General features: G+C 41.2%; 1 protein-coding gene across 1 annotated transcript; it reads right to left on the reverse strand.

Annotated features, from left to right (window-relative positions):
• Window positions 1-1,096: 1,096 nt before the first annotated feature.
• LOC145396487 (uncharacterized) lies at window positions 1,097-25,438 on the reverse strand. Its single transcript, XM_080269859.1, has 4 exons — window positions 25,288-25,438; window positions 15,698-15,966; window positions 7,093-7,294; window positions 1,097-2,210 (listed from the first exon to the last, which is right to left on the reverse strand). Exons 2-4 carry the CDS (start codon window positions 15,921-15,923, stop codon window positions 1,097-1,099), a joined length of 1,542 nt encoding a protein of 513 aa, XP_080125985.1. The 5' UTR covers window positions 15,924-15,966; window positions 25,288-25,438.
• Between the last annotated feature and the right edge of the window lie 673 nt (window positions 25,439-26,111).

The following is a 26,111-nucleotide window of genomic DNA, read 5'->3' on the forward strand; positions in this document are numbered from 1 at the left end:
TGCCATGCATAAAGGAGCCAGCCAGAGGCATGGTGTACCAGAGGATAGGTGATTATTTTTGACCACCACTGTACAGAACTGATAATGGTCTCATAAACCCAAAAATATGATCATCCTGACTTATTTTCCACCTAAGCATGCGATGAGGTAGAACAAGAAACAAGGAAAGATGAAGTACATGAGTGGATGAACTATTAACATGTCTAGTGAAATGGCCCAGATAATCATTCATACATCATTCAAGCCTCCAGAATTCTGGCTCTACATCATTCAGTCCTCCAGAATTCTGGTTCTACATCATTCAATCCCCCAGAATTCTGCCTATACATCATTCAAGCCCCCAGAATTCTGGCTGTACATCATTCAAGCCCCCAGAATTCTGGCTGTACATCATTCAAGCCCCCAGAATTCTGGCTATACATCATTCAAGCCCCCAGAATTCTGGCTGTACATCATTCAAGCCCCCAGAATTCTGGCTGTACATCATTCAAGCCCCCAGAATTCTGGCTGTACATCATTCAAGCCCCCAGAATTCTGGCTGTACATCATTCAAGCCCCCAGAATTCTGGCTCTACATCATTCAAGCCCCCAGAATTCTGGCTTTACATCATTCAAGCCCCCAGAATTCTGGCTGTGCATCATTCAAGCCCCCAGAATTCTGGCTTTACATCATTCAAGCCCCCAGAATTCTGGCTTTGTCTCACAGTGAAAGCTATGAATATAACAATAACAATCACTTCCATCAACAATGACAGTACGGTATATCCTTAGCCACTAGCAACAGAAAACTCTCCAGCCTTAATAGTTATTACTATTTCTCCTTATCATGCTTTCCCTTTCTTTACTTTCTGGACCCTACTTCAACACATCCTTAGGTAGGAATATGAGACTGGGATGTTGTGATGATGATGATGATGATCAGGATGCATAGGACTTAATGCATAAGGAAGAACTGGCACTTCTGAGAAACAAAAGACCAGCTTATTACCGGTATCATTTATTATTATTAAAACTAAATGTACCATTAATATCCATTATGCAGTGTGATATCCACTGTGCTAGGCAATATCCACTACAAAGTGTAATATCAGCTGTGCTAGGTAATATCCACTTCACAGTATTCCAAAGGTTCAAACCTGACTCGCTTCACATTTGCTACACTTCCATTCACCTCTATCTCCACTTCCATGGCTTCATCACACAAATGCACTCCATCCTCTATGATTTTTTGATGAACTTTTACTGGATGGTGAATCTGACTTCTATCCTGGTCTCTGTACTCTAATTTCAGCTCATCTATCACACATTTTTTCGTCCTATGTAGGCCCTTTGATCTTGTCACCTGTGTATTAGACACAATGCCATCTCTGTGAGGAAGAATCAACCTCAGTGACTGCCCATTTAATGATGATGGCAAGAGCTGCACACTTGAGCTACAATTCTCTGGTAAGTGGTTAGCAACAGTGGATTTGTTACAAGTCTGAGGATTTCCTTGAGTTTGAGTGGTTAATTTAATGTGACCTGACCCTTTATCACCAATCTGGATCACACAATTGTTTTTAACAGCGTACTGGACTTCAAAGTGATCCCCATTTTCCCAGGATTCAATAATCTTGCTAATAATACCAACACGGTTCAAGAACACAGGTGTCTTGCATCCAATCAGTAAGTCATACAGCTTTTCCTTAATCTTCTCTAACACAGCCTCCCTTAACTGTTCCTGTGCTTCTTGTAACAGTTCACCACATGGATCACTCACCTCTACATCCTCTTCTCTTTCATCATCTACATCTTCATGTATTTCCCTTATATCCTCTAATACTTCTTCTTCTTCTTTAGTAACCTCTTCCCTGTCTCCCTCTTCCTCTACAAGTGACTCTGGTCTTATATATCGAATGGCTCGAGAACTCTCTTCCTGATGCATCTTCAATGTTTTAAGACGAGCACGGATATTCTTAGCATCCTGTAGTGTTGTTGGTCGATGGAAATGCTTTTGGAGGAACTGCTGCACGGCACGACTATTAGGCAATAACTCAATCATGTCAGCCACTTGCCTCAGTTCATTGTTGCTGATTCTCCTATTAATGGCATAATATGGTGCCATCTGGCTGCTGACTTCATGATTATGTTGCATAGTTGCTTGAGAGATGACCAAAGCACCCCGATTGTAGGAGAGCGATAGCAAGCATTCACACCCACAAGGCAAATACCTGAAAAACAACAGAATGAGGAGTGAGGGCTAAATTATTTCCAAGTCTATCAATCTACCTACATACAGCCGGATGCCTTAATCCTGAAGGGGGTGATGATGAACAAATTGCCTCCATGTCACCCTGCACTCTGCTGTCATCCTGTCCTCCAACAACTTACACAACTCTCATTTACTGTACCTTTCCACCCCATCCTTCCACCTAATCCTCATTCTGTTCTCTTCCAAAACTTCATTCACATACAATTTCCTAATCAAACTCTCACTCTCCCTACTCTCACATGATAAAGCCAACTTTAAGTTCTAACACTTTTCAGTACCAATAAATAAATAAATAAATAAATACATAAACTAGAAAAGAAATGTACTGTGTTCACCTTACAGAAAGGCTGATCATCACATGGTTCCTTCCAACATAGTCTACAGTATTTATCCAACTGAAACATATTTTACAAGTTTCATTCATTCATTGCCAGACGCCATGTATCCCAAATGGGGTGGTCAAGGGATGAAAAAAGACCAAAATGCCAGATTTAAAAACAAACGTATGACCAACTCCCTCTCAATACAGTACTTACATATTGACTTGCAAAACGAACATGTGCCATGAGAAGATTCTGCTCTCTTCTTTCCTTGTCTTTTTAGTTTACACAGTAATCCCTCTAATATCCGAACGCCCAATATCCAAACATCCCCACTAACCGGACATAATCGTCCCGGGATCCAATATTCCCAAAATGGGTCAAAAACCGCAAAAAATTGGAAAAAAATCTTACTTTTTTCCCTCCCGTAATTTGAAACTGCCGCGTGGCGCCGAACAGCTGTTACACCATGGTTCCTTCACCCTTTCCTTCCTCTCCCTCCCCCCTCCCCTGTCAGGGTTGCCATTTGGTATTTTTCATTACCAAGTGTCGGCCAATTTGGTAATGAAAAATTCATTTGGTAATGAATCAGAATAATGCATTACTAAATAAATTTTTCACATGTATGAGGATACACAGGATGGAGATGGTGGATTGTTTGCTCTCTCTGATTAATCTGCTACCCTACATAGCGTGAAAATAATCAACAATGTGCTAATTATAAGGAGAGTGATTACATGTATTTCCACTTGTATATATAATTAGTGAAGAATAAATGCTAGCTTTACGAATTTGGTAATGAAAAGTCAAATTTGGTAATGAAAGTTGAGGAGATTGGTAATGTGGCCGTTGCGATCTGGCAACTCTGTTACCCCGCCATCATCAACAGTCACAGCCAAACTCCGATCGAGAGCAGATGCTAATAGCAGTGCAAGCCACAGGTGCTTGTTTTTTGTGAATAAACAGTGAATAAACTGCAATACCTCGCCCCTAGAACACACGGGAATTTACAGTGTTGTGCAGCGTTAAGAAATTAGAATTTAGAGTGCAGAGGATTAACTGTGGACTGCAAACTGGCGGTTCAAACCAGTCCAGGAGCCAGGGACTTGTAAGTACCCAGAATGTTTAATATTGTATAAACTCACCTCTAAAACCTCATTTTATGGTTCTTTTGCATTTATTTCAGTCTTTTATGTCCCTTATTGGTGTGATTTGGGTCTTAAATAGGTGCAATGCATGTCCAGAGGGAGTTGTATAGGTGTCTTTCTGAGTTAGGGTCCATAAGTACAAGTCCAGGAGGCTGGGGCCCAATATCCGGACAGGATCACTATCCGGACATGCCTTAGGCTCTATTACGTCGCATATTGGAGGGATTACTGTATACATATACATATATATATATATATATATATATATATATATATATATATATACAGTATATATATTGTATATGTATATATATACGGTATATACACATATATATATATATATATATATATATATATATATATACTGTATATATATATATATATATATATACTGTATATATATATATATATATATATATATATATATATATATATATATATATATATATATATATATATATATATATATATATATATATATATATATATATATATATATATATATATATATATATATATATATATATATATATATATATATATATATATACAGTATATATATATATATATATATATATATATATATATATATATATATATATGTATATATATATATACGGTATATATACAGTAATCCCTCGATTATCCGGACGTCCATTGTCCGAACAAACCATTACCCAGATGCTGTGATCTGGCTGTTTGAAACCATTATTTGGACATTTTTCCATTTTACCCAGACAATATGCTTGCGTCCAGGTGGAAATTATGGCTGCGTGAACATTTTTGCCCGGCAAGGTGAGAATAGCCTGGTGGTGCCATGCCGTCTGGCTAGGTAGTTCACCCAGCATCCACTAGAGACCCCCTCGGTCATTCCCAGTTCCCAGGCGGCAACCGTGTAGTGAACAGTTCCTCTCTGACAGTTGTTATGGCAGTGCACATGGTGGCTTTTGTGGTTGTTCCCTACCTGCTTCAGGCCTTGCTATTCCTTGCATGCCTTTCCTTGGGTGTGTGATAATGGCCCCTCCACCAGGGAAATGGAAGAGGATAGTGCTGACTCTGGAGAAGAAGCGGGAGATCCTGGATAACACTGATGCAGGATGGTCGACTTCCTGCATCTTAAAGGGGTATTGTTTTCCATGCTTGACCATGGTCACTGCTTGGCTGTGGTTTATAGGTTTGCTTGACCAGACAGAGTACCATAGAGTTAAAAAACATGAACAAGTGTTGTATGATGTACTGTAGTGGTCTTTTACAATGGCTTTCAGAGTTAGGTTATGTATGAAGGGGGGGCCAGGCAACAAGTCCATTTTCCAGATGGATCCATTTTCTGTATATCCTTTGGCTCTATTACATCGGATAATCGCGGGATTACTGTTTATACTGTATATAAAACAGATACAGGTATGATTACCATACTTTCCTCTTGTATCTATGATTTCTTGTGCAGAGAGAACAAGAGCCTTGAAAAGCTTCAACTCCTCAACAATCCTGCAAGAACAAATCAGAGCTGCAGCAGAAAATCAATCGTAAATACACCTGAAAATCCCTCCCACGGCTAGTGCAATGAAAGGTCCAGAGTCATTTACAAAAAGCCACCATACTGAAAAGGGTCCCACAGGGAGATTCCTGTGAGAAGGTAAGTGTATGTAACAGACTTAGTCCCTCTATACTGCAAAAGTTAACTAAAAGACAATGGTGATGGAAGGTGGGAAGCATTGGAATATGGCAATTATCTCTAAACTGTGTCTGTTACATGCAGCCTGGTATCTCCAACATAAAATCGAGGAGGCTGTAAACTTAAAAATTCCAATCTCCACAGGCCCATGTCCCCTAAAAGAGCAAAGAGAATTGCTTCACATCTCCCCACCCCATGTGGATATGGGACATTGGGTTGGGTTGATGAAGAGTGAGAAATGAGTTTACTGAGGAATGTGTGCAGAGTGCACAGAATGCATAGGATAAGAAAAACTGTGATCTGTGAAAAATGTAGAGAAAGCAATTGGGTTGAAGACAGCATGCTCAGGTGATATGGTTATATGGAAAGAATGGATATTTAGTAAAAATGGTGGTAAAAATATACAGGATGGAGTATAATGTATACTGTATATGAATGAGTCTGGAGGTGGAAAGGTGGCATGCCAGACCAAGCAGAAGGTGGGTGAGCGTCGTACATGAGTGTGGAAGAAAACAAGGTAAGGAAGTTGATGAGGTTGGGAAGTTGTGGGGATCACATTATATTCACAAATTTCTGTTACATACAAAGGATCATATGACAAGTGTTTAGCATCCATTTAATTGACAGACAGACTACGTGACAGACGTATGTGGTTTCTCCTAAGCAGGATAAAACTAGCTGGTGGTGGAAAAGACTAAATGAAAGTAATTACTGCTACCTCCATAGTATTTTACTCAGCTTTTGGGAGATCTCTTGCAGTGAAGGGCTTAGGCTACATAAACCCCTTCAGTCTGGAGCCTCTCCCAAGCTGTGTAAACTACAGTAATCTCTCAAGTATCCAGTGGAATTAAGTCCCCCCCCCCCCTCCCCGTTTGCTGGATATTGCAAAAATGACAAGATATTGTGTCAGTACCCCCAATCAGCTATCCATTCAGTGATGGACCGGATTATATGTCACCATCCTAAGCTATCCATCTCAGCCCTCTAACCTAAAAACTTTCCTACAATATTGCCCATGAGTATAAAAGATTAAAATCAAACACAAAATACAATACAGTACTTACACAGTACATATAGTAGAGTAATACAGTACCTGCAGCAGCCAGGATACCGTCACAAAAGCCACAAACTCAGTCGTCATGCAGAACTAGGGTATAGTAGTCACAGCACCAGGGCATGGAGCATTGTGGGGCCACAAGGGAAGTCACAGCACTACAGCAATGAGTGAGGCACTGGGGGCCACAGGCTGTCACAACACTGGGGGGTAGCCACTGCATGGGTCACAAATATATGAGGCATAGAAAGGTTCCCACCATACTGCGTCCAGTGGAAAGAATGAGAGAGTGACAGTTGGCTCTGCACGTCGGGTGGGCCGCTCCCACAATGAATTGTGATTGGCTGGTGGGTGTTGCAGCATTAGCCCATGCACTAATTGGGTCCCATATCTGAGCCGGATGATACACATTACGATACCGTAAAAAAATGCATAGTATCACCGATTGCTTCCCGTTTCTGAGCAGGACATTGCCTAATTTCACCGGATATTGTATTGATACAACCGAGCCGAAAGCAGATAATGATACGCCAGATATTGTGATGACAGATAACTGAAATTACTGTATCTGATAGCAGCTAGAACAAGATACTGTAGTGTGAAAGATGTCACTGGATAGGGAGAGCTGATCTCAAACGCCTTACCTCTGCTTGGTGCGAATGCCTTGACCGGCAATCTTGGGCTGACCATAGTGAACGCAGCAATACCTCACAGACACAAACTTAAACCTGGCAGGGATGAAATGCTTCTTGCGCCGAGCATTCTCATATTCCACACTGCAAGACGATTTGATGCGAAACACTGTGCCTGTCTCTGCCTTGAATTTGTTGAAGAGTGCCTCAAATTCTGTAAAAAGAGTAAATGACACTGTTATTTTTTTATCTTTTTTTATAAATAACAGAACGGAGGAAGGAAAAACAAACGAGTAAAAAAAAAAAACAATCCATACACCAGATTACTGGTGTCCTCCGTTCATAAAATATCTGTAACAGTTAGACTTGAACTGCTGTGGGTTGAAATTTGGAGGGAAACAACTCTGGGGAAGCGAATTCCAGAGAGATCAAGTTCGGGGAATGAAAGAATTCTGATAGGCAGAAGTTCTGCAATATGGCTGAGTGACATTCCAGTCATGAGTGCTACCAGATGCCCGTGTAGCACGAGGGAAGGCATGGAGAGGTGGCACCATGGACGCAACTTCGTCTAAGCATTTGCCAAAAAAATATCTGTAAAATAATGCAAGGGAGGCAACATTCCTTCTTACTTGCAGGGGAGGTAGTTTATATGTAATGACAGGGTTGTTAATGATTCTAACAGCTTTGTTCTGAATTTTGTCTAGTTGTCTTAATGTAACCTCTCCACAACCATTCCACAAGGGTGAGCAATATTCAAGCTAAGAGTGCACGACTCTTATAAATTATAGCTAACTGCACATCGGCGAAGAAGTTACGGACTCTGTACAATAATCCAAGTTTCTTTGAGGCGGTTTTAGCAAGTGATCTGACATGAGAGGTCCAGCTGAGGGCACTGTTAAGTGAGACGCCAAGAATTTCAATACTTTTGGAGATGGGAATATTAGTAGCACTGAAGGTAATGTACGAATCTAGCAATATCTGTCTATTAGTCTATCTATCTATTGCCAGACGCCTCAATCCCGTTTGGGGTGGCCACAAACAAACTGCCTCCAAGTCGCCCTGTCCCCCACCATTTCACTGCCCTGATCCCAACTCACACCCCCCTCTCTCATATACCTCTCCACCCCATCCCTCCATCTCATCCTCGGCCTCCCCCTCCCTCTTTCCCCCTCCACCTCACTCACATACACTCTCTTCGTCAGTCTTTCACCCTCCATCCTCTCCACATGGCCAAACCACCTCAGTGTGTGTTCCTCATAACGCTTCCTATCACATCCACATCAACACCACAACGCTCCTTTATATCCTCATTCGTCAGCCTGTCTCTCCATGTGACTCCACAGGCTCCTCTTAAATAACTCATTTCCACTGCTCTCACTCTTGACTTGTGTCCTTCCAACAACGTCCAAGCTTCACTTCCGTACGTTAGAGTTGGTATCACAATACCGTCATGTAGTAATTTTTTCACTTCCATGCTCACTTCCCTGTTTCTTATCACTGCTTTCAAAGAACCAGCAACCTTTCTTCCCTGCTGTACCCTTTCAAGCACTTCACCCTCCAAACCTCCATCCTTACTCATCACACTACCCAAGTACTTAAACGTACTCACATTTTCCAATTCCTCACCATCCAACCTCGCTGTACATTCACTGACTTCTCTCTCAAAGACCATCACTTTACCCTTCCCTACATTCACCTTTAGATTCCGTTTCTTACACACTCTCTCAAACTCATCCACCAAGCCTTGCAGCTCCCCTTCGTCTTCACTCAACAACACAGTATCATCTGCAAACAACAGTACAGGGAGTTTCCAAACACTATCCTCTCTCACCAAGGCCACTCCAACATCCACTACCCTACCTTGTACCTCTTTTATTACCCCATCCACGTACAGATTGAACAACCATGGAGACATGACACATCCCTGTTTCAACCCAACCTTCAAAGAGAAAAATTCACTTAGTTCACCATCCACACGCACTGCAGCCTTCGCACCATCGTACATACTCTTCACAGCATTCAACAACTTCCCATCTACTCCATATATTCTTAACACTTTCCACAATCCTTGTCTATCCACCCTGTCATATGCTTTCTCCAAATCCATGAAAGCCGCATACAACTTCTTTTCCTTCTCTAGAAACTTTTCCACTAAAGATCTAAGAATGAATATCTGATCTACACAACCTCTTCCCTTCCTACAGCCTCCCTGTTCTTCTCCAACTAATTTCTCTGTTCTTTCTCTAACTCTGTCAATAAGTATCCTATCATACACTTTTCCTATTATACTAAGAAGACAAATGCCCCTATGATTACCACACACTTCTTTTTCCCCTTTTCCTTTGTACAAGGGAATATTTATACCTGACTTCCAATCCTCCGGGACTCTACTTTCCTCCCAGGCCAATCTGCACATCTTCCACATCCATTCTACTACTATCTCTCCCCCATGCTTCAACATTTCACCACACACTCCATCAATTCCTGGGTTCCCTGATTTAACTTTCTTCATTGCTTCCACAACTTCTATCCTACTGATTTCTTCCTGTCTTCTCCCCTCCCTCCTTCTCCCAGCCATTCCCCAGCCACTTATACTTGCATTACTTCCATCCTCTACGTTCAACAATTCCTTAAAGTGTTCTCTCCATCTGCTCACTTTTTCTCCCTTCTCCACTAGTAATCTACCATTTTTATCTTTCACTCCCCTGCTAACTTCACTTCCACCCTGCCTTACTCTTTTCACCTCTCTCCAGAACATTTTCTTACAGTCCCTCCACTTTTCACTCAAATTCCTTCCAAATTCCTCATCCACTCTCTTCTTACTCTCTCTTACTAATATTTTCACCTCTCTCTTTCTTTCTACATATAACTCTCTCTTCCGCCTCTCAACCTCTTCCACGCCCCTATTTCTCATACATTCATTGTATGCTTTTTTCTTTTGTGCCACAGCCTGTTTCACCTCTTCAGTCCACCACGCTGTTCCTTGCACCCCCCTCCGTCTTCTCTTCCTTCCACACACCACATCACATGCTGCACATATTTCTTCTGTAAATATTCTACACACACCTTCCACGTCTTCCACCTGCTCCAATTCATATTTGCCCAATCGTTCCTCCACTTCTCTCTTATACTCTGCCTTTTTCTCATCCTCTTGTAACCTTACCACTCTCCTTGCAACTACTGTACTCCTTCCTCTCGTCTTTCCCTTCTTCTATTCCTCCATCTTACTTGAACTCTAATTCTGGCCACCACCAAGTAGTGGTCAGAAAGTCCACTCCCCCAACCTCTATAAACTCTTGCATCCATTACACATCTTCGCATCCTTTCATCCACACACACATAATCAATCATTGTCTTCCTTTCATTCAGTTCACCACCCACCCTTCTCATCACTCGCCATGTATACCTGTGGATAATTTTATGCCTGAAGAGGGTATTGGCTATCACCAACCCCCTCCCAGCACAAATGTCCACTAACGCACTCCCATTCTCATTAGGAAACTGTATATATTTAGTTTTACTAGCATTAAAAGAGACAAGGTTGTTTTGTCCCCATTCACCGATCGTAGATAGATCTTGATTTATGGAGATGGCTGTACTGAGCTGAGAGGTAGAGATATTAGACTTTGTAAATGGGTGTCTGAGTGTGAATGAACTATGTAGTGTTGAGTCATCTGCATATGAATGAATGGGATTGTGGGTGACAGATAAGAGATCATTAATATGAACCAGAAATAGGGTTAGCGCCAGAACTGATCCTTGCGGCACGCCGGCGTTAACTGAGTGGAAATTGAAATATACATCATCTACTTTTACTCTTATTTTCCTGTCACTAAGATATGAAGAAATCAAAGAAACAAAAGACGTTAGTCCACAGCAAGTGAGTTTGGACAGCAGGGAACAGTGCCATACTCTATCAAAAGCTTTAAAGATATCAAGAGCTACAGCATGAGTTTCTCCAAAAAGATCAATTGATTGATGGATGGTGTGAGTTAAGAGACTGAGTATGTCAATGGTGGATCTTTCGTGGCGAAAACCATATTGTCTATCACTAATTAAGTTGTTGGATTCATGATGTTTAACAATGTGCTTATTAATTAAAGTTTCATATACCTTACCAAGAGAAGATGTGACAGCTATTGGTCTGTAATCGGAGGGGTCAGACGAACTTCCTTTCTTCGGAATTGGGTGGATATTGGCTTCTTTCCATGAATTTGGGAATAAAGAAGTAAGTATCCATAGTCTGAATAATTTAGCTAGGACAGAGGCAAGTTCAGGGGAACACTTTTTCAAAACAATTGGCGGAATTCCATCTGGGCCTGGAGCTTTGTTGGTAGGGAAACTGTCTAGGATGGATTTCACGTATCTTGTCTGTATTTTACGTGGGGCAATTTTGGGAGAATCAAGTTCCAGTATTGGGACATTCTTGTTGGTATTGTCTATGGTAGAGTTTCTGGCAAAGGTACTGGCAAAGATATCTGCTTTCCCATGCAGGTCATCTGTAATGTTGCCATCTGAAGATTTTAGTGGGGGAATGGAAGATGACTTGTTAAGGTTATTATTGAAAGAATTAAGAGTTGACCAGAATATTCTATTGTCATTAGGGTTGTTAAGTAGTTTTGATGCTTGCTTTTAAAGAAAGTTTGATTTAGATAGATTTAATACAGCTTTTGCATGATTTCTAGCAATTTTAAATTGGGAGAGTGATTCAGATGTTCTTTATTTTAAGTAAGAGTTATATGCTACTGACTTCTGGGCTGTTGCTCTGGCACAGTTGCCATCAAACCATTTTGGAGAGTTTGATCTTTTAGTGAACTGTTGACTTGGTATGAATAAATCCATACCAGCTAGTATTAAGTCACAAATGTGGGACTGGGTAGAATTGGGATCACTAGAGAAGAAAGACTGCCATGGAATGTCAGCAAGATAAATTCTAAATCCATCCCAGTCTGCCCTATCAAAGTGCCATCGGGTCACCCTGACAGGTTCAGAATGGGGAGGTGTGGGAGTGTTAACTAATGAGGCTTTGATGAGATTGTGGTCAGAGGATCCAAGTGGTGACAGTACCTCTATCCTGTATTGATCTGGATTATTTGTCAAGAATAAATCCAAGAGATGGGCATTATGGTCAGGATTATCAGGTATTCTGGTTGGTTGCTTTACCAACTGGGTGAGATTAAACGATTCCGCAAACAGCTCGCACTCTAGACCAGCGTCGTCAGTCCGGGCAAATGCAATAACCATTCAACATTATGTATGTTAAAATCACCTAAAATGGTAATTTCAGTGCCAAGGGCAAGGTTAAGGTTACTCAGCTGAGTGGATATGTAATCAAATACATTGGGTTCCAAAAATGCATTAGGGGAACGATAAACTACACAAATATATTTGGTAATGTTTTGACAATTTAGTTTATATAATGAGTAATCAAAACTGGGTGAAGTTTAAAATATTGTCAACTGCATATTGGGATTTGATATAAGAACAGGTGCCGCCCTTGTTACGGAAGTTTGTAAGGAGATGGTAACTGGGAAAACAAAATGGAGATATATCGTTTGGGGATGAGATTTGTGGTTCTGTGAGGAAAAGGGCCAAAGGGGATATGGACTGAAGGAAAAAATGAACTGAGTTTAAATTTGTGGTAAGGCCGCGGATGTTGGTAAAGAATAAGGCCGCACTGTCACTTCTTCGCCGACGAGCATTCCCGGAAATAGCAACAGTCGCTGCCAGCAAAGTCGCTTGATGGCGACCGGAAGGACCCTGGTGCCGCCAGCCCTACCCTGCCTTAAATCACTAAACGAACCAAGTGTGAACCAAGCATCTGACAAAAGTGAGAGTCCAAAACTTTCTCATATGAATGCTTTTCATCCATCCATCCATCATCCAATCCTATGTTGCCCCATGAGGAGCACAGGAACCCGGGGCTAGGTCCTGAAATTTAAGATGACAGTGATTTAAAAACCTAAAGACTGTGCTGTAGTGTGATGAGGAAGAATGAGAGAGGATGAGTGAATCGAACAATATAAATGATCTCACCCTGCCAGTTATAAAAATTTCTCTTTTAACAGAATACCTGTATAATCATCTAGGTATGGCAAGAACAAATGACATACGAGGTACCAGTATGGGATAAGATCTAAATTATCAATATTTTACATAATGCTGCTGCTGTTGTTATTGTTGCTATTGTTAACCCATACCATGCTAGCGACGTAGATCTACGTCCCCTTCAAAAATGCCAGTGATGTAGATCTACGTCCTGCAGCACTAAGAAGTCATTTCAAGCAACCAAAGGAAAATGGAAGGTAATATCATATCTCACTAACTTCAGACATTTCTCCACTACGCTTACAACTCTGATTTAGGATCACGGGAGCCGAGTGAGTCTTAGGAGGGTCACAGCCACTCTGCTCTGTCCGTAACCTTGAAGATTTCAAAGGTCGAGCGGCACCAACCTGACTCGATTCAACCTACTTTCTGTTTTTGATGATTACTTGTATTAGTGCCAGGGATCTTATACTGACGTATTAAGCCCATTTACCCCCCCCCCCCCAAAAAAAAAAAAAAAAAAAAATCCAAAATTGGTTGACAAGCTCACAGACGCTCTGCTCTCTCAATAACCTCGATGATTTCAGAGGTAGAGTCGCACCGACCTGACTCGATTCAACCAACTTTCTGGCACTGGCAATTACTTTCATTAGTGCCACTGATCTTATAGTGATGTATTAAGCCCATTTGGCCAGAAAAAAATATCCATAATCAATGTGGTTGGTGGTGGCAACCATCATCCACTCACTTGACGTAGGGCTGCCTACTCCTTCCTTAACCTGTATCATTCATTTCTGTGCCTGCCCTCCTCTCTTCCTGTTTCTCTCATATTTCCTGTCACTTCTTATTGCTTTTCTTTCCTTTACATTGAGTGACAAGCCAAATGGTTTCCTGTAAGCCAAGAAACCATTTACAATACTGGGTGGTAACTACATAACTAAACCATACGTGCTCCCTACATGTCACCAAATGGGTTGGTGGGTGGTTAGTGCCCCTCCCCATAAAACAAATAACTCAAAGTCAAATGGCCATCCCTTACGGGATTATGGCATCTGGCAATAGAATAGCATAGAATAGTTCACAAGCTCACAGCCGTTCTGCTCTCTCAGTACCCTCAAAGATTTCAAGGGTGGAGTGGCACCAACCTGACTCAATTCAACCAACTATCTGGCTTTAGTGATTACTTTTATTAGTGCCAGGGATCTTATATCGACATAATAAGCCCATTTAACCAGAAAAAAGAAAATCCAAAATCAGCCAGCATAGTGGGGCATCATACTTTTTTTTTTTTTTTTTTTTTTTTTGCCTAGCATGGTATGGGTTAATCAACCTCAATCTGTCTGGCTGAACAGACCCATCAACCACAAGCAAGCAACCACCCCCTGAAGGGTTGTCCCATGCAGTGAACCAATGTCCCCATGTGGCTGACAATGCAGACAGAAAAGGATGGAGGTTTGGTTCCTGAGAGGATGCCACATTTGCATCTCTCCATCCAGTTAACTGGGGCACCATAGTAGGCTCCACTTCACTCTGTCATCTGGTTATATGGTTACCACCCAGCACTGTAAACAGTTTCCTGGGTTACAGGAAACCACTAGACTAGTCACTCAGTGAAGAGCCACCTGATGTGGAAAGGGTACTAAACAAGCAGTCTCAAGGCACAGCCAACCTATCCCTGGCAGTCATTTTAGTGCTGACATATACACATAACAAGATATCTAGTCAAAGATGTCACATATCAAATTTGGAGTAAATCAAGTGAAAATTGACGATTTTATGCCCATTTGAAATTTAAGGCCCGACCCACCTAACACTGACCACCCTTCTGCTAACTGAGGGGTGACCTCACTGATGTAATGAGGCATGTTATAGGATGCAGATTTGAAAGATGCACCTTTAGGTTTTGGTTTCATGTCGATATAAAAAATCTGCATGGAGTTATGGAGATTTTTTTTTTTTTTTTTTTTTTTTTTTTTTTTTAAGGGCCTACAGTCTGGGCCTTGGCCCACTTTGGCCCAAAACTTAATCTGGTGATCAGAAGGTCATATTCCATCATCCCTGCAATTTTAATCAAAATCGCACCAGTAGTTTTCATGTCAAGTTGTTAACAGACAGGCAGACAAACAGACAGGCAGACAGTCAGACAGACAAATAGACAGACAGAAAGAAAATCAAACAGACAGACAGACAAACTGACTGAAAACAATACCTATCCCCAAGCCCCTCCAGGGCGGGGACAGGTAAAAACACGGTATGGAAAGGAAGAACTTGGATGAGGGGAAGCCAGACACAGAAAGAGAATGATAATGGTGAAGGAAGAAGTAGGCAGCATTAAATTAACAGAATGGATGATGGTTGCCTCTACCTACCATGGCTGCTACTGTCAGCTGAAGGTACTGGCAAATCAACTTCACAGTATCATTGAAACACTGATAAGTACTGGTACATTTTCTTTACAATATCCACAAACTGAATATGGTAATTGCATCATAAACTGGAGACAGTAGAAATAAAATGATATCCATATAAAAAAAAAAAAAGCATCATACTGATTAAGTAAATTACTTACCACTAAAACTGTTAAATGTAGTCTGCACAAAAATGCGGTCAAACTCCTGGGTAAAGTCAACAACAATGGCAGCTTCCACTTCAGAGTTCCCTCCACCAGATTCCATCTCTCTGTCCATTCCCCATGAAGATGGTGACTCCGCCACTTCCACCACACCCTCCATCTCTTCCTCCACCCCTCCCCCCACCACTCTTGTCTCCACTACATTCTGTATTACTTTCTCCATCTCTTCTTGTGGCTCACATGCTTTCCCTGCATCCTTCAGTCATCTGCAGTATTAAAAGCTTGGTTAGTTCTTTACCATACTATATTTATTATCTCAAAAGTGGTGTATGTGACACTCTACCGAGCAACAGTGTCATCCTACATTTTTTGCAGGTGTTAGACTTCACTATCTATCTATCTATTGTCAGACGCCTCAATCCCTTATACAGGATGGCCACAAACAAATCGCCTCCACGTCACCCTGTCCCTCACCATTTCACTGCCCTGCTCCCAATTCACACCCCTCTCTCATACACCTCTCTACTCTATCCCTCTATCTCATTCTTGGCCTTCCCCTCCCTCTCTCCCCCTCCATCTCACTCACATTCTCCTCCTCAGTCTCTCACTCTCAATCCTCTCCACATGGCCAAACCACCTCAATGTGTTTCTCCTAACGCTTCCTATAACATCCACGTCCACACCACAACACTCCTTCACATCCTCATTTGTCAGTCTGTCTCTCCATGTGACTCCAAAGGCTCCTCTCAAATAACTCATTTCCACTGCTCTCACTCTTGCCTTGTGTCCCCCCAACAAGGTCCCAGCTTCACTTCCATACATTAGAGTTGGTATCACAATACTGTCAAGTAATAACTTTTTCACTTCCATGTTCACTTCCCTGTTTCTTATCACTGCCTTCAAGGAATCAGCAACCTTTCTTCCCTGTTGTACTCTTTCAAGCACTTCACCCTCCAAACTTCCATCCTTACTCATCACACTACCCATGTACTTAAAAGTACAGGTACTCACATTTCACAAATAGTGAAAATCCAAAAGAAAACCCACCTAAAGGCCCTCACAATCATAATTTAAGTGGCTTTACATTGAGTGACAAGCCAAATGGTTTCCTGTAAGCCAAGAAACCATTTACAATGCTGGGTGGTAACCATATAACCAAACCATATGTGCTCCCTACGTGTCAACAAGTGGGTTGGTGGAAAGTTGGTGCCTCTTCCTGTAAAACAACTAACTCAGTGTCAAATGGCCACCCTTTATGGGATTATGGTGTCTGGCAATAGATAGATTGCCTAAATATGCTTCATATTACCGTATCCCAAAAAATCACTGGACATTAGAATCTACTTGTCTGAAATGTATTTCACATGACTTTATGGCATATTGTGTTAAATCACTCCCCCCAAACACCTTTTTTTATGGTTTTCTCATCTGTGAATATCTGAAATCTGCAAAGCAGAATCCACAAAATACAGGTAAACTTTCTATCATTACTTCAGCAACAATAATAATCAAAATTATCAAATGCTCATGACAATAAGACAACAATTTTACTGGAGAACTATGCTATGGTGAGTAGTACTAAGATTTATATAATATTGTCATTTATATTAAAATTTGTATAATGTGGTCATTTACATTATGATGGAGAAATCCCAAATTACTAAAAAGCAAGCCTCAGTAGCCCTCAGTATACAGTACTTCAATCATTTGTAAAAGCCAATAGGCAGCAAAGAAGAGTTACTTTAAAAAGAAATGAAACCATAATAAGTGGCATGTTAATTTGGCAGGGAAATTTAATCTGTCTAAGAAGAGGTAGTACGCATTAATTCTGGTGTCCTGGTGATCTATCTATCTATTGCTAGATGCCATCACCCAATAAGGAGTGGCCATTTGACTCTGAGTTATTTGTTTTACGGGGAGGGGCACTAACCCTCCACAAACCCACTTGCTGGCATGTAGGGAACACGTATGGTTTGGTTATATGGTTACCACCCAGCGTTGTAAATGGTTTTGGCTTACAGGAAACCATTTGGCTTGTCACTCAATGTAAAGTCACCTGTAAAGGAAAGAAAAGCAATAAGAAGTGACAGGAAAGATGGGAGAAATAGGAAGAGGGGAGGGCAGGCACAGAAAAAGAATGATAAAGGCTAAGGAAGAAGTAGGCAGCACTACAAGTGAGTGGATGATGGTAATATACTTCATTAATATTACTTGTAAATACAGAAAACTCATTAAAAAGTAAGTTATTGTAAAGAAACATAACCATCACAATCATCACTGCAGTACATAAAGCTGAGCAGCTCAGGGGGAAATGCCTCCCCAGCAACACCAAGATATCTGCAGAGACATATATAATATTGTACACAAAAACTACATAGGTTGTGACAGACAATTTCACCTAAAAGAACAATTATTTCAGTTTCATCCCAAAACAGTTTTTGAACATTAGTCCATACCAAAGCTACTGCATCAAGATATGATAAACATAAACAGTAAGTGGCATATGGGTTAACCCACATCTCAGAGGTGGGGACAGTACAAGTAGACAACTTCTAATTTTCCCACTAGACATCACTAGGTAAGCAGGGCAAGGGGAGGTTAGCCTTCGGTACCAGCTGTAAATCTAATGACTCATGCAATAATGTGTGTTCTCCAAAAATGTGGGGAATGATGCAACACACAATTATTAGCCACTGAGAAAATGACACTATCATCCAAGTGTTCTATGTTTGCATTCATTTTTGGGTTGGCTCTCGTCACTCTTCTCCTCACTCAGTTTTATTTTTTCTGCTTGATATTTAACATGTTTGGCAAACTATAGTTCTCTAATGTTTCTCTTAATCTTGCCTCTTATGACAGTCATAGACACTGCAAGAACTCAGCATTTTTAGCAGTGATGAATTATCGAATCGGCACTTTTAACTGGAAAACATTATAATTTTTACAACCATATAGGTTCATGCACACCTAATTATCTGAAATCCAGTGAATATTTTGTGCTTAATTTAACTATTAATATAACAACAGGATTCAGAGTGAAAATGCGATAAATTTAGTGGGTATTTCCCCTTAACACTGCCAACACACCTTGACAGACTTCTTATTTTCCATAAATACTGATTTAAAATGCAAATAAATGTAGGTACAGCATTTGCACTTTAAATCAATATTTATACAAAACAGAAGTTTGTCAAGGCAAGCTGTCAAGCTAAAGGTGAAACACTTCTGCTAACTTGAGCATGATCTGCTCTGAATCCTGATTTTTTATTAATAGTTACATTAAAAGTCAAAATGGGGAAGGCCCAGGAATTGATGGGGTGTGTGGTGAAATGCTGAAGCATGAGGGGAGACAAAAGCAGAATGGATGTGGAAGATATGCAGATTGCCCTGGAAGGATGGTAGAGCCCCAAAAGATTGGAAGTCAGGTAGCAGAATGGATGTGGAAGATATGCAGATTGCCCTGGAAGGATGGTAGAGCCCCAAAAGATTGGAAGTCAGGTAGCAGAATGGATGTGGAAGATATGCAGATTGCCCTGGAAGGATGGTAGAGCCCCAAAAGATTGGAAGTCAGGTATAGTTATTCTCCTGTACAAGGGAAAACGGGGAAAAAAATTGTGCTGTAATCATAGGGGCATTTGTTTTAGTGTAACAGGAAAAGTATATGGTAGGATACTTAATGACAGAGTTAGGGAAATAACAGTGGAATTAGTTGGAGAAGAACAGAGAGGTTTTAGGAAGGGAAAAGGTTTTATAGATCAGATCCTCACCCTTACGTCTCTAGCGGAAATTTTTTTTTAGGAAGGGAAAGAAGTTGCATACAGCCTTTATGGATTTGGAGAAAGCACATGACAGAGTGGATAGACAAGGAATGTGAAAATATCAAGAGTATATGGAGTACTGTAAATGGGAAGTTGTTGAATGCAGTGAAAAGTATGTATGTATGAGGGTGCTAAAGCTACAGTGCGTGTGGATAGTGAACTGAATGAATTCCTGAAAGATGGACTGAAACAGGGATGTGCCATGTCTCCATGGGTGTTCAATCTGCATATGGATGGGGTTATAAAAGAGATACAAGGTAGGGCAGAGGACGTCGGAGCGGCCCTAATGAGAGAGGGCAGCATTTGGAAACTTTCTGTACTGTTGTTTGCAGATGATACTGTGTTATTAAGTGAGGATGAAGGGGAACTGCAAGGTTTGGTGAATGAGAGTGTGTAAGAACAGAATCTGAAGGTGAATGTAGGGAAACATAAAGTTATGGTCTTCAAGAGAACTGATGTCACTGAATGTACAGTGAGCTGCATGATGAGGAAATGGAGAATGTGAGTGCATATAGGCACATGGGTAGTGTGATAAGTAAAGATGAAAGTTTGGAGGAAGAAGTGCTTGAATTGGTACAACAAGGAAGAAAGGTTGCTGGTTCTTTGAAAGCAGTGATAAGAAATAAGGAAGTGAGCATGGAATTTAAAAAGTCACTGCATGATAGTATTGTGATACCAACTCTAACAAGTGCAAGTGAAACTTGGACCTTGTTGAGAGGGCACAAGTCAAGAGTGAGGGCAGTGGAAATGAGTTATTTGAGAGAAGCATGTGGACTTACATGGACATATAGACTGACAGATAAGGAAGTGTGGAAGCATTGTGGGGTGGATGTGGATGTGACTGAAAGCGTTAGGAGGAATACACTGAGGTGATTTGGCCATGTGGAGAAGATGGAGAGTGAGAGACTGACGAGGAGAGCATATGTGAGGGAGGTGGAAGAGAGAAGAGGATGCCGAGGATGAGACAAGGGATGGAGTGGAGAAGTATATGAGAGAAGGGGGTATAAGCTGGGAGGAGGGCAGTGAAATGGCGGGGGACAGGGCGACAAGGAGGCGATTTGTTTGTGGCCACCTCTTATGGGATTAAGGCATCTGGCAACAGATGGACAGACAGATATAGTTCTAATGCTGTCCACAACAAGGAGAGGGCCTACAAAAGGTACCGGAGCCAACCCACCCCTGCATCACATCATCTTTAAGTTTCTGCCCGGAATCGTGCTAAGTCTGTTCTTGGCTCTGCTAAAAATAATTTCATCCGTACTAAATGCTATAAACTCTCCAACTCGAATTCTTCCCGCTCCTTCTGGCACCGTGTCAAAAACTTTTCTAACAACTTTACCTCATCATCCTTCCCTCCTCTTTTCTACTCTGATGGTTCTGTAGCTATTTCTTCTACTGATAAAGCAGATCTCTTCGCTCAGACTTTCTCCTCTAATTCCACCTTAGGCGATTCCATTGCTGTTCCTCCATCACTTTCCCCCTCTGACTTCCTCATGACTGACATTAAAATTTCTTCAGCTGATGCATTTTCTGCCATCACTGGCCTCAATACTAACAAGGCATATGGGCCTGATGGAGTCTCTCCTGTTGTTCTCAAGAACTGTGCTTCTGTGCTTACACCCTACCTAGGTAAACTCTTTCGCCTTTGTCTATCAACTTTTATGGTACCTTTCCTTCTTGCTGGAAGTTTGCTCTTAATTCAGCCAGTCCCAAAGAAGGGTGACCATTCCCACCCCTCTAACTATCGTCCAATTGCTTTAACATCCAGTATTTCAAAAGTTTTCGAGTCAGTTCATAACAGAACAATTTTAAAGCATCTATCCTATCACAACCTTCTCTTTGATCGTCTGTACGGGTTCCGTCAGGGACGCTCCACTGGCGATCTTCTCACCTACCTTTCAGTCTCCTGGTCATCCTCCTTTCGGGACTTTGGCGAAAGCTTTGCCATTGCACTTGACATCTCAAAGGCTTTCGATCGAGTCTGGCATATATCTTTAATTTCCAAACTGCCCTCCTACGGTTTCTATCTTTCTATCTGTGCCTTCATCACTAGCTTCCTTTCTGGTCGTTCTATAGCTGCTGTTGTAGACGGCCATTGTTCTTCTCCTAGATCTTTCAACAGTGGTGTTCCTCAGGGCTGTGTTCTATCACCAACTCTCTTCCTTTTATTCATCAATGACCGTCAAAGCTGTACATCTAATCCTATCCACTCATACGCTGATGACTCCACCCTTCACCTTTCCAATGCCCATCTCAGCAGTTACTTCAACAAACAAGGGATGAAGCTATGGCACACCTAATGTCTGACTTTGCTCATATTTCTGACTAGGGTAAAAATAATCTAGTTGTTTTTAATGCATCTAAGACTCAGTTCTTACATCTATCAACCCAATAAAATCTTCCACAGGTATACCCACTAATGTTTAATAATATTCAGCTCAATCCTGCATCATCCTTGAATATGCTTGGGGTTTCATTTACTCGGGACTTATCTTAGAAAGATCATATTACATCTTTTGTAAAATCTGCTTCCGAGAGATTAGGTGTGCTAAGCCGACTCTGTTACTTCTTTACCCCTGCACAATTGTTGACTCTATACAGGGGTTTTATCCGCCCCCATGTGGAGTACAACTCTCATGTGTGGGGAGGCTCCCCACATACAGCTCTTCTCAATAGGGTGGAGTCAAAGGCTTTTCGTCTCATTATCTCTCCTCCTCTTACTGACTCCCTTCAACCTCTGTCACTTCACCGCACTGTTGCATCTTTATCTCTTTTCTATCGCTACTTCAATGGTCACTGGTCCTCTGAACTGTCTGCATGCATTCCTCCACCTCTGCAACAGGCACATAGCACCTGTCTAGCAGCAAACTCTCATCCCTTTTCTGTCCAACTCTCTAATGCAAGAGTTAACCGTTACTCCCAGTCCTTCATTCAGGCAACAGGTCAACTTTGGAACTGTCTCCCTCTGTCTGTATTTCCTGCTTCCTATTATCTCCAGTCTTTCAAATGCAGTGTGTCCAGGCATCTCAAAATGATCGGATCTTGAATTTGGCTCTCTCTTGTATTTTGTTTTTCTCTTGGAGGGAACTGTTATTGCGGCCTTGGCCTTTGGTTCCTTCTTCCTCGCATAAGAAAAAAAGTTATATTAAACACAGTTTTACTGGATTTCAGATAATTTTATGTGTATGAACCTATATGGCAATAAGAAAAAAATTTTCCAATTGAGAGTGCGGATTCGGCAATTTGTCGCATCCCATTTTTTGTGCCTATGCACAGAGACTGAAAGACCTGCCAGCAAGTCAGCTTCATGTGTTATTTGTTTTACGGGGACGGGCACTAACCCTCCACCAACCCACTTGTTGACATGCAGGGAGCATGTATGGTTTGGTTATGTGGCTACCACCTAGCATTGTAAATGGTTTCTTGGCTTACAGGAAACCATATGGCTTGTCACTCAATGTAAAGCCTCCTGTAAAGGAAAGAAAAGCAATAAGAAGTGACAGAAAAGATGGGAGAAGTAGGAAGAGAGGAGGGAAGGCTCAGAAAAACAATGATAAAGGCTAAGGAAGAAGTAGGCAGCACTACGTCAAGTGAGTGGATGATGGTCAGTTGGTAAATATAAATCATAGCCACTCCTCACTGTCATTCGTCATTCAGATTAGTCTGGCCTAGAAACTGAATGACATTAATATCACATAGAATGAAATTGATATTACCTGTCATTCCAGTGTAAACCCTCTCCTGAGACCTCATTGTGTCTTTAGGAAACCAAATGACATTAATATCACATGGAATGACACTGATACTGCCTGACATTCCAGTGTAAACCTGCTCTTCACCTCAGTCTACTTTTACCAAAATGAATGACAGTGGTATCACATAAAATGACACTGATACTGCTTGTCATTCCAGTGTATACCCTCTGTCGACACCCCACTGCACCACTGCAGAGAGGCTATAAGCTGGAATGACAAGTAATATCAGTGTCAATCCATGTGATATCACTGTCAATCAGTTTGCTAAAGACAGGAAGAGGTGTAGAGATAGGCTATCCACTGGAATGACAGGTAATATCAGTGTCATTCCATGTGCTATTAATGTCATTCAGTTTCCTGAAGATGGAATGAAGTGTAGAGAGAAATTATACGATGGAGTGACGGGTAATATCAGTCTCATTCCATGTGATAGGACTGTCATTCATTTTCCTAAAGATGGAATGATGTGCAGAGAGAGGACTTCCACTGAAATGACAAAGTAGTATTAGTGTCACTACATATGATACCACTGACATTCACTTTCCTAACGATGGACTGAGGTGCAGAGAGAGGGTAGGTACTATACACTGGAATGACAGGTAATAACAGTGGCGTCACTTCTTATTGCTTTTCTTTCCTTTACAGGTGGCTTTACATTGAGTGACAAGCCAAATGGTTTCCTGTAAGCCAAGAAACCATTTACAACGCTGGGTGGTAACCATATAACCAAACCATACGTGCTCCCTACGTGTCAACAAGTGGGTTGGTGGAGGGTTAGTGCCCCTCTCCGTAAAACGAATAACTCAAAGTCAAATGGCCACCCCTTACGGGATTATGGCGTCTGGCAATAGATAGATAGATAGATTTCATGTGATATCACTGTCATTCAGTTTGCGAAAGATGCAATGAGGCGCAGAGATAGGCTAGACGCTGGAATGACAGTTAATATCAATGTCATTCCATGTGATATTAATATCATTCAGTTTTGTGAAGATGGAATTAGGTGTAGTGAGAAAATATAAGCTGGAATGACAGGTAATATGAGTGTCAATGTACCGTATATGATACCACTCATTCAGTTTGTTAAATATGAAATGAGGTGCTGAGAGAGGATAGACACTGGAATGGCAGGCAATACCGGTGTCATTCCTCGTGATATTGTCATTTGGTTCCCTAATGATGGAATGAGGTACAGAGAGAGGATTTCCACTGAAATGACAAGTAGTATCAATGTCACTCCATGTGATACCATAGACATTCACTTTGCTAAAGATGGACTGAGATGTAGAGAGTGAGCATACACTGGAATGAAAGGTAATATGAGTGTCGTTCCATATGATATTAATGTTATCCGGTTTCCTAAAGATGCAATGAAGTGTCAACAGAGGGGTATACACTAGAATGACAGGTAATATCAGTGTCAGTCCATGTGATATTAATGTCATTCGGTTTCCTGAAGATGCAATGGGGTGTCGACATCAGGCCTGACCAATTTGAATGACAAATGACAGTAGGAAGCAGCTATTATATACATTTACCATTGTCATCCGTCATTCAGACTACTCTGACCAAAATTTTCAGCAGGGAAAGAAAATTTACCACCCTGAAAATAGTCAGAAAAATACAGAAAACAAACTGAAGGAATATGAACTGAACTGGTAAAGTCCTTCTGCTGCTTCAGGTAAAGCGTATGTTTACCAATTATCTGTTAGGGGTTGAAACGATAATTTTATCTATATCTCATTTGAGAGAAGGGTTATATCTGGAAAAAAAAAAAAAAAAAAAAAAAAACTGATGAGGCAGTCACAAAATCAAATCAAACGGGTTGGGTCAAAACCTTACAATTTCGACCAATATTTACATATGTCCTTCACTTATTATGAAGGGAAATGGTGTAGGAATACGGCAGTGAGCTGGCTGGCATAACCTCCATGAAGTAGCCTCAGAAACTTAGGTTACCTACCCTTCCTTTGAAATGGTTAAATTACAGTCTGAAAATACTGTACTAGCCTACCTGTATTGGGCAAGGTCACAGCTGATAAATGAGTTTTATTGCACCTAGTGTGAGTGAGACCCTGGCACGGGGTACCCAAATGTTCGCAATCTTTCGAAGGCCTGCGCCGCTTGAAATGATAAAATAAATACTTATAGCCAATCATCTGAACTCGTTTTGTTTACCTTCGATGGCGTTCTCGCTTCCTTTGGACAGTGTTAATCCTAGGACTATGATAGTTTAAAATTGTTTAACGCCTATATGAATGAATACTTCATCAACGGTTTAAAATTTCTCCAGTTCAATCATTTCAGAATTTACTATATTAACAGCCTTAAAAATACTGTACATTATAAGGGCCAATTCATTTGAAGACAAGCAAATTTGCACTCACTAGCGCGAAGGAAGTTAAGTCGAATTATGTTATAAAAAGGTTGATTTAGTGTTAGCAAGGTCTTTAAAGTGACTTGGCAGAACAGACTGTGTCGAACTACAGAAATTAATTTTAAGTGAGGAGATTCGTGGGGTTGGAATTGTCAAATGGTATTCCATTAGCTGGTGTCAGGGGGCAGGGTGGCTCAGTGGTAGACCGCCTGACTCGAGACCGAAGGGTCGAGAGTTCGCGCCCCGCCCGAGTAGCTGCCCTGCTGGGGGAGGTAGCGCTTTCTCGTCACCTAGCGGGTCAATATTATGTATCAAGGTCTAGCTCGAGGAATTCATTTCCCCATATAAAATATACCTCTCCCCCGTATATATATATATATATATATATATATATATATATATATAGCTGGTGTCTGGTCATTTTGCCCACATGTCAATCTATCAACAGTCAGACACCATAA

The sequence above is a fragment of the Coenobita brevimanus genome, chromosome 38, assembly GCF_032717465.1.
Source record: "Coenobita brevimanus isolate Jiangsu-jjx chromosome 38, ASM3271746v2, whole genome shotgun sequence".
Taxonomy (NCBI): domain Eukaryota; kingdom Metazoa; phylum Arthropoda; class Malacostraca; order Decapoda; family Coenobitidae; genus Coenobita; species Coenobita brevimanus.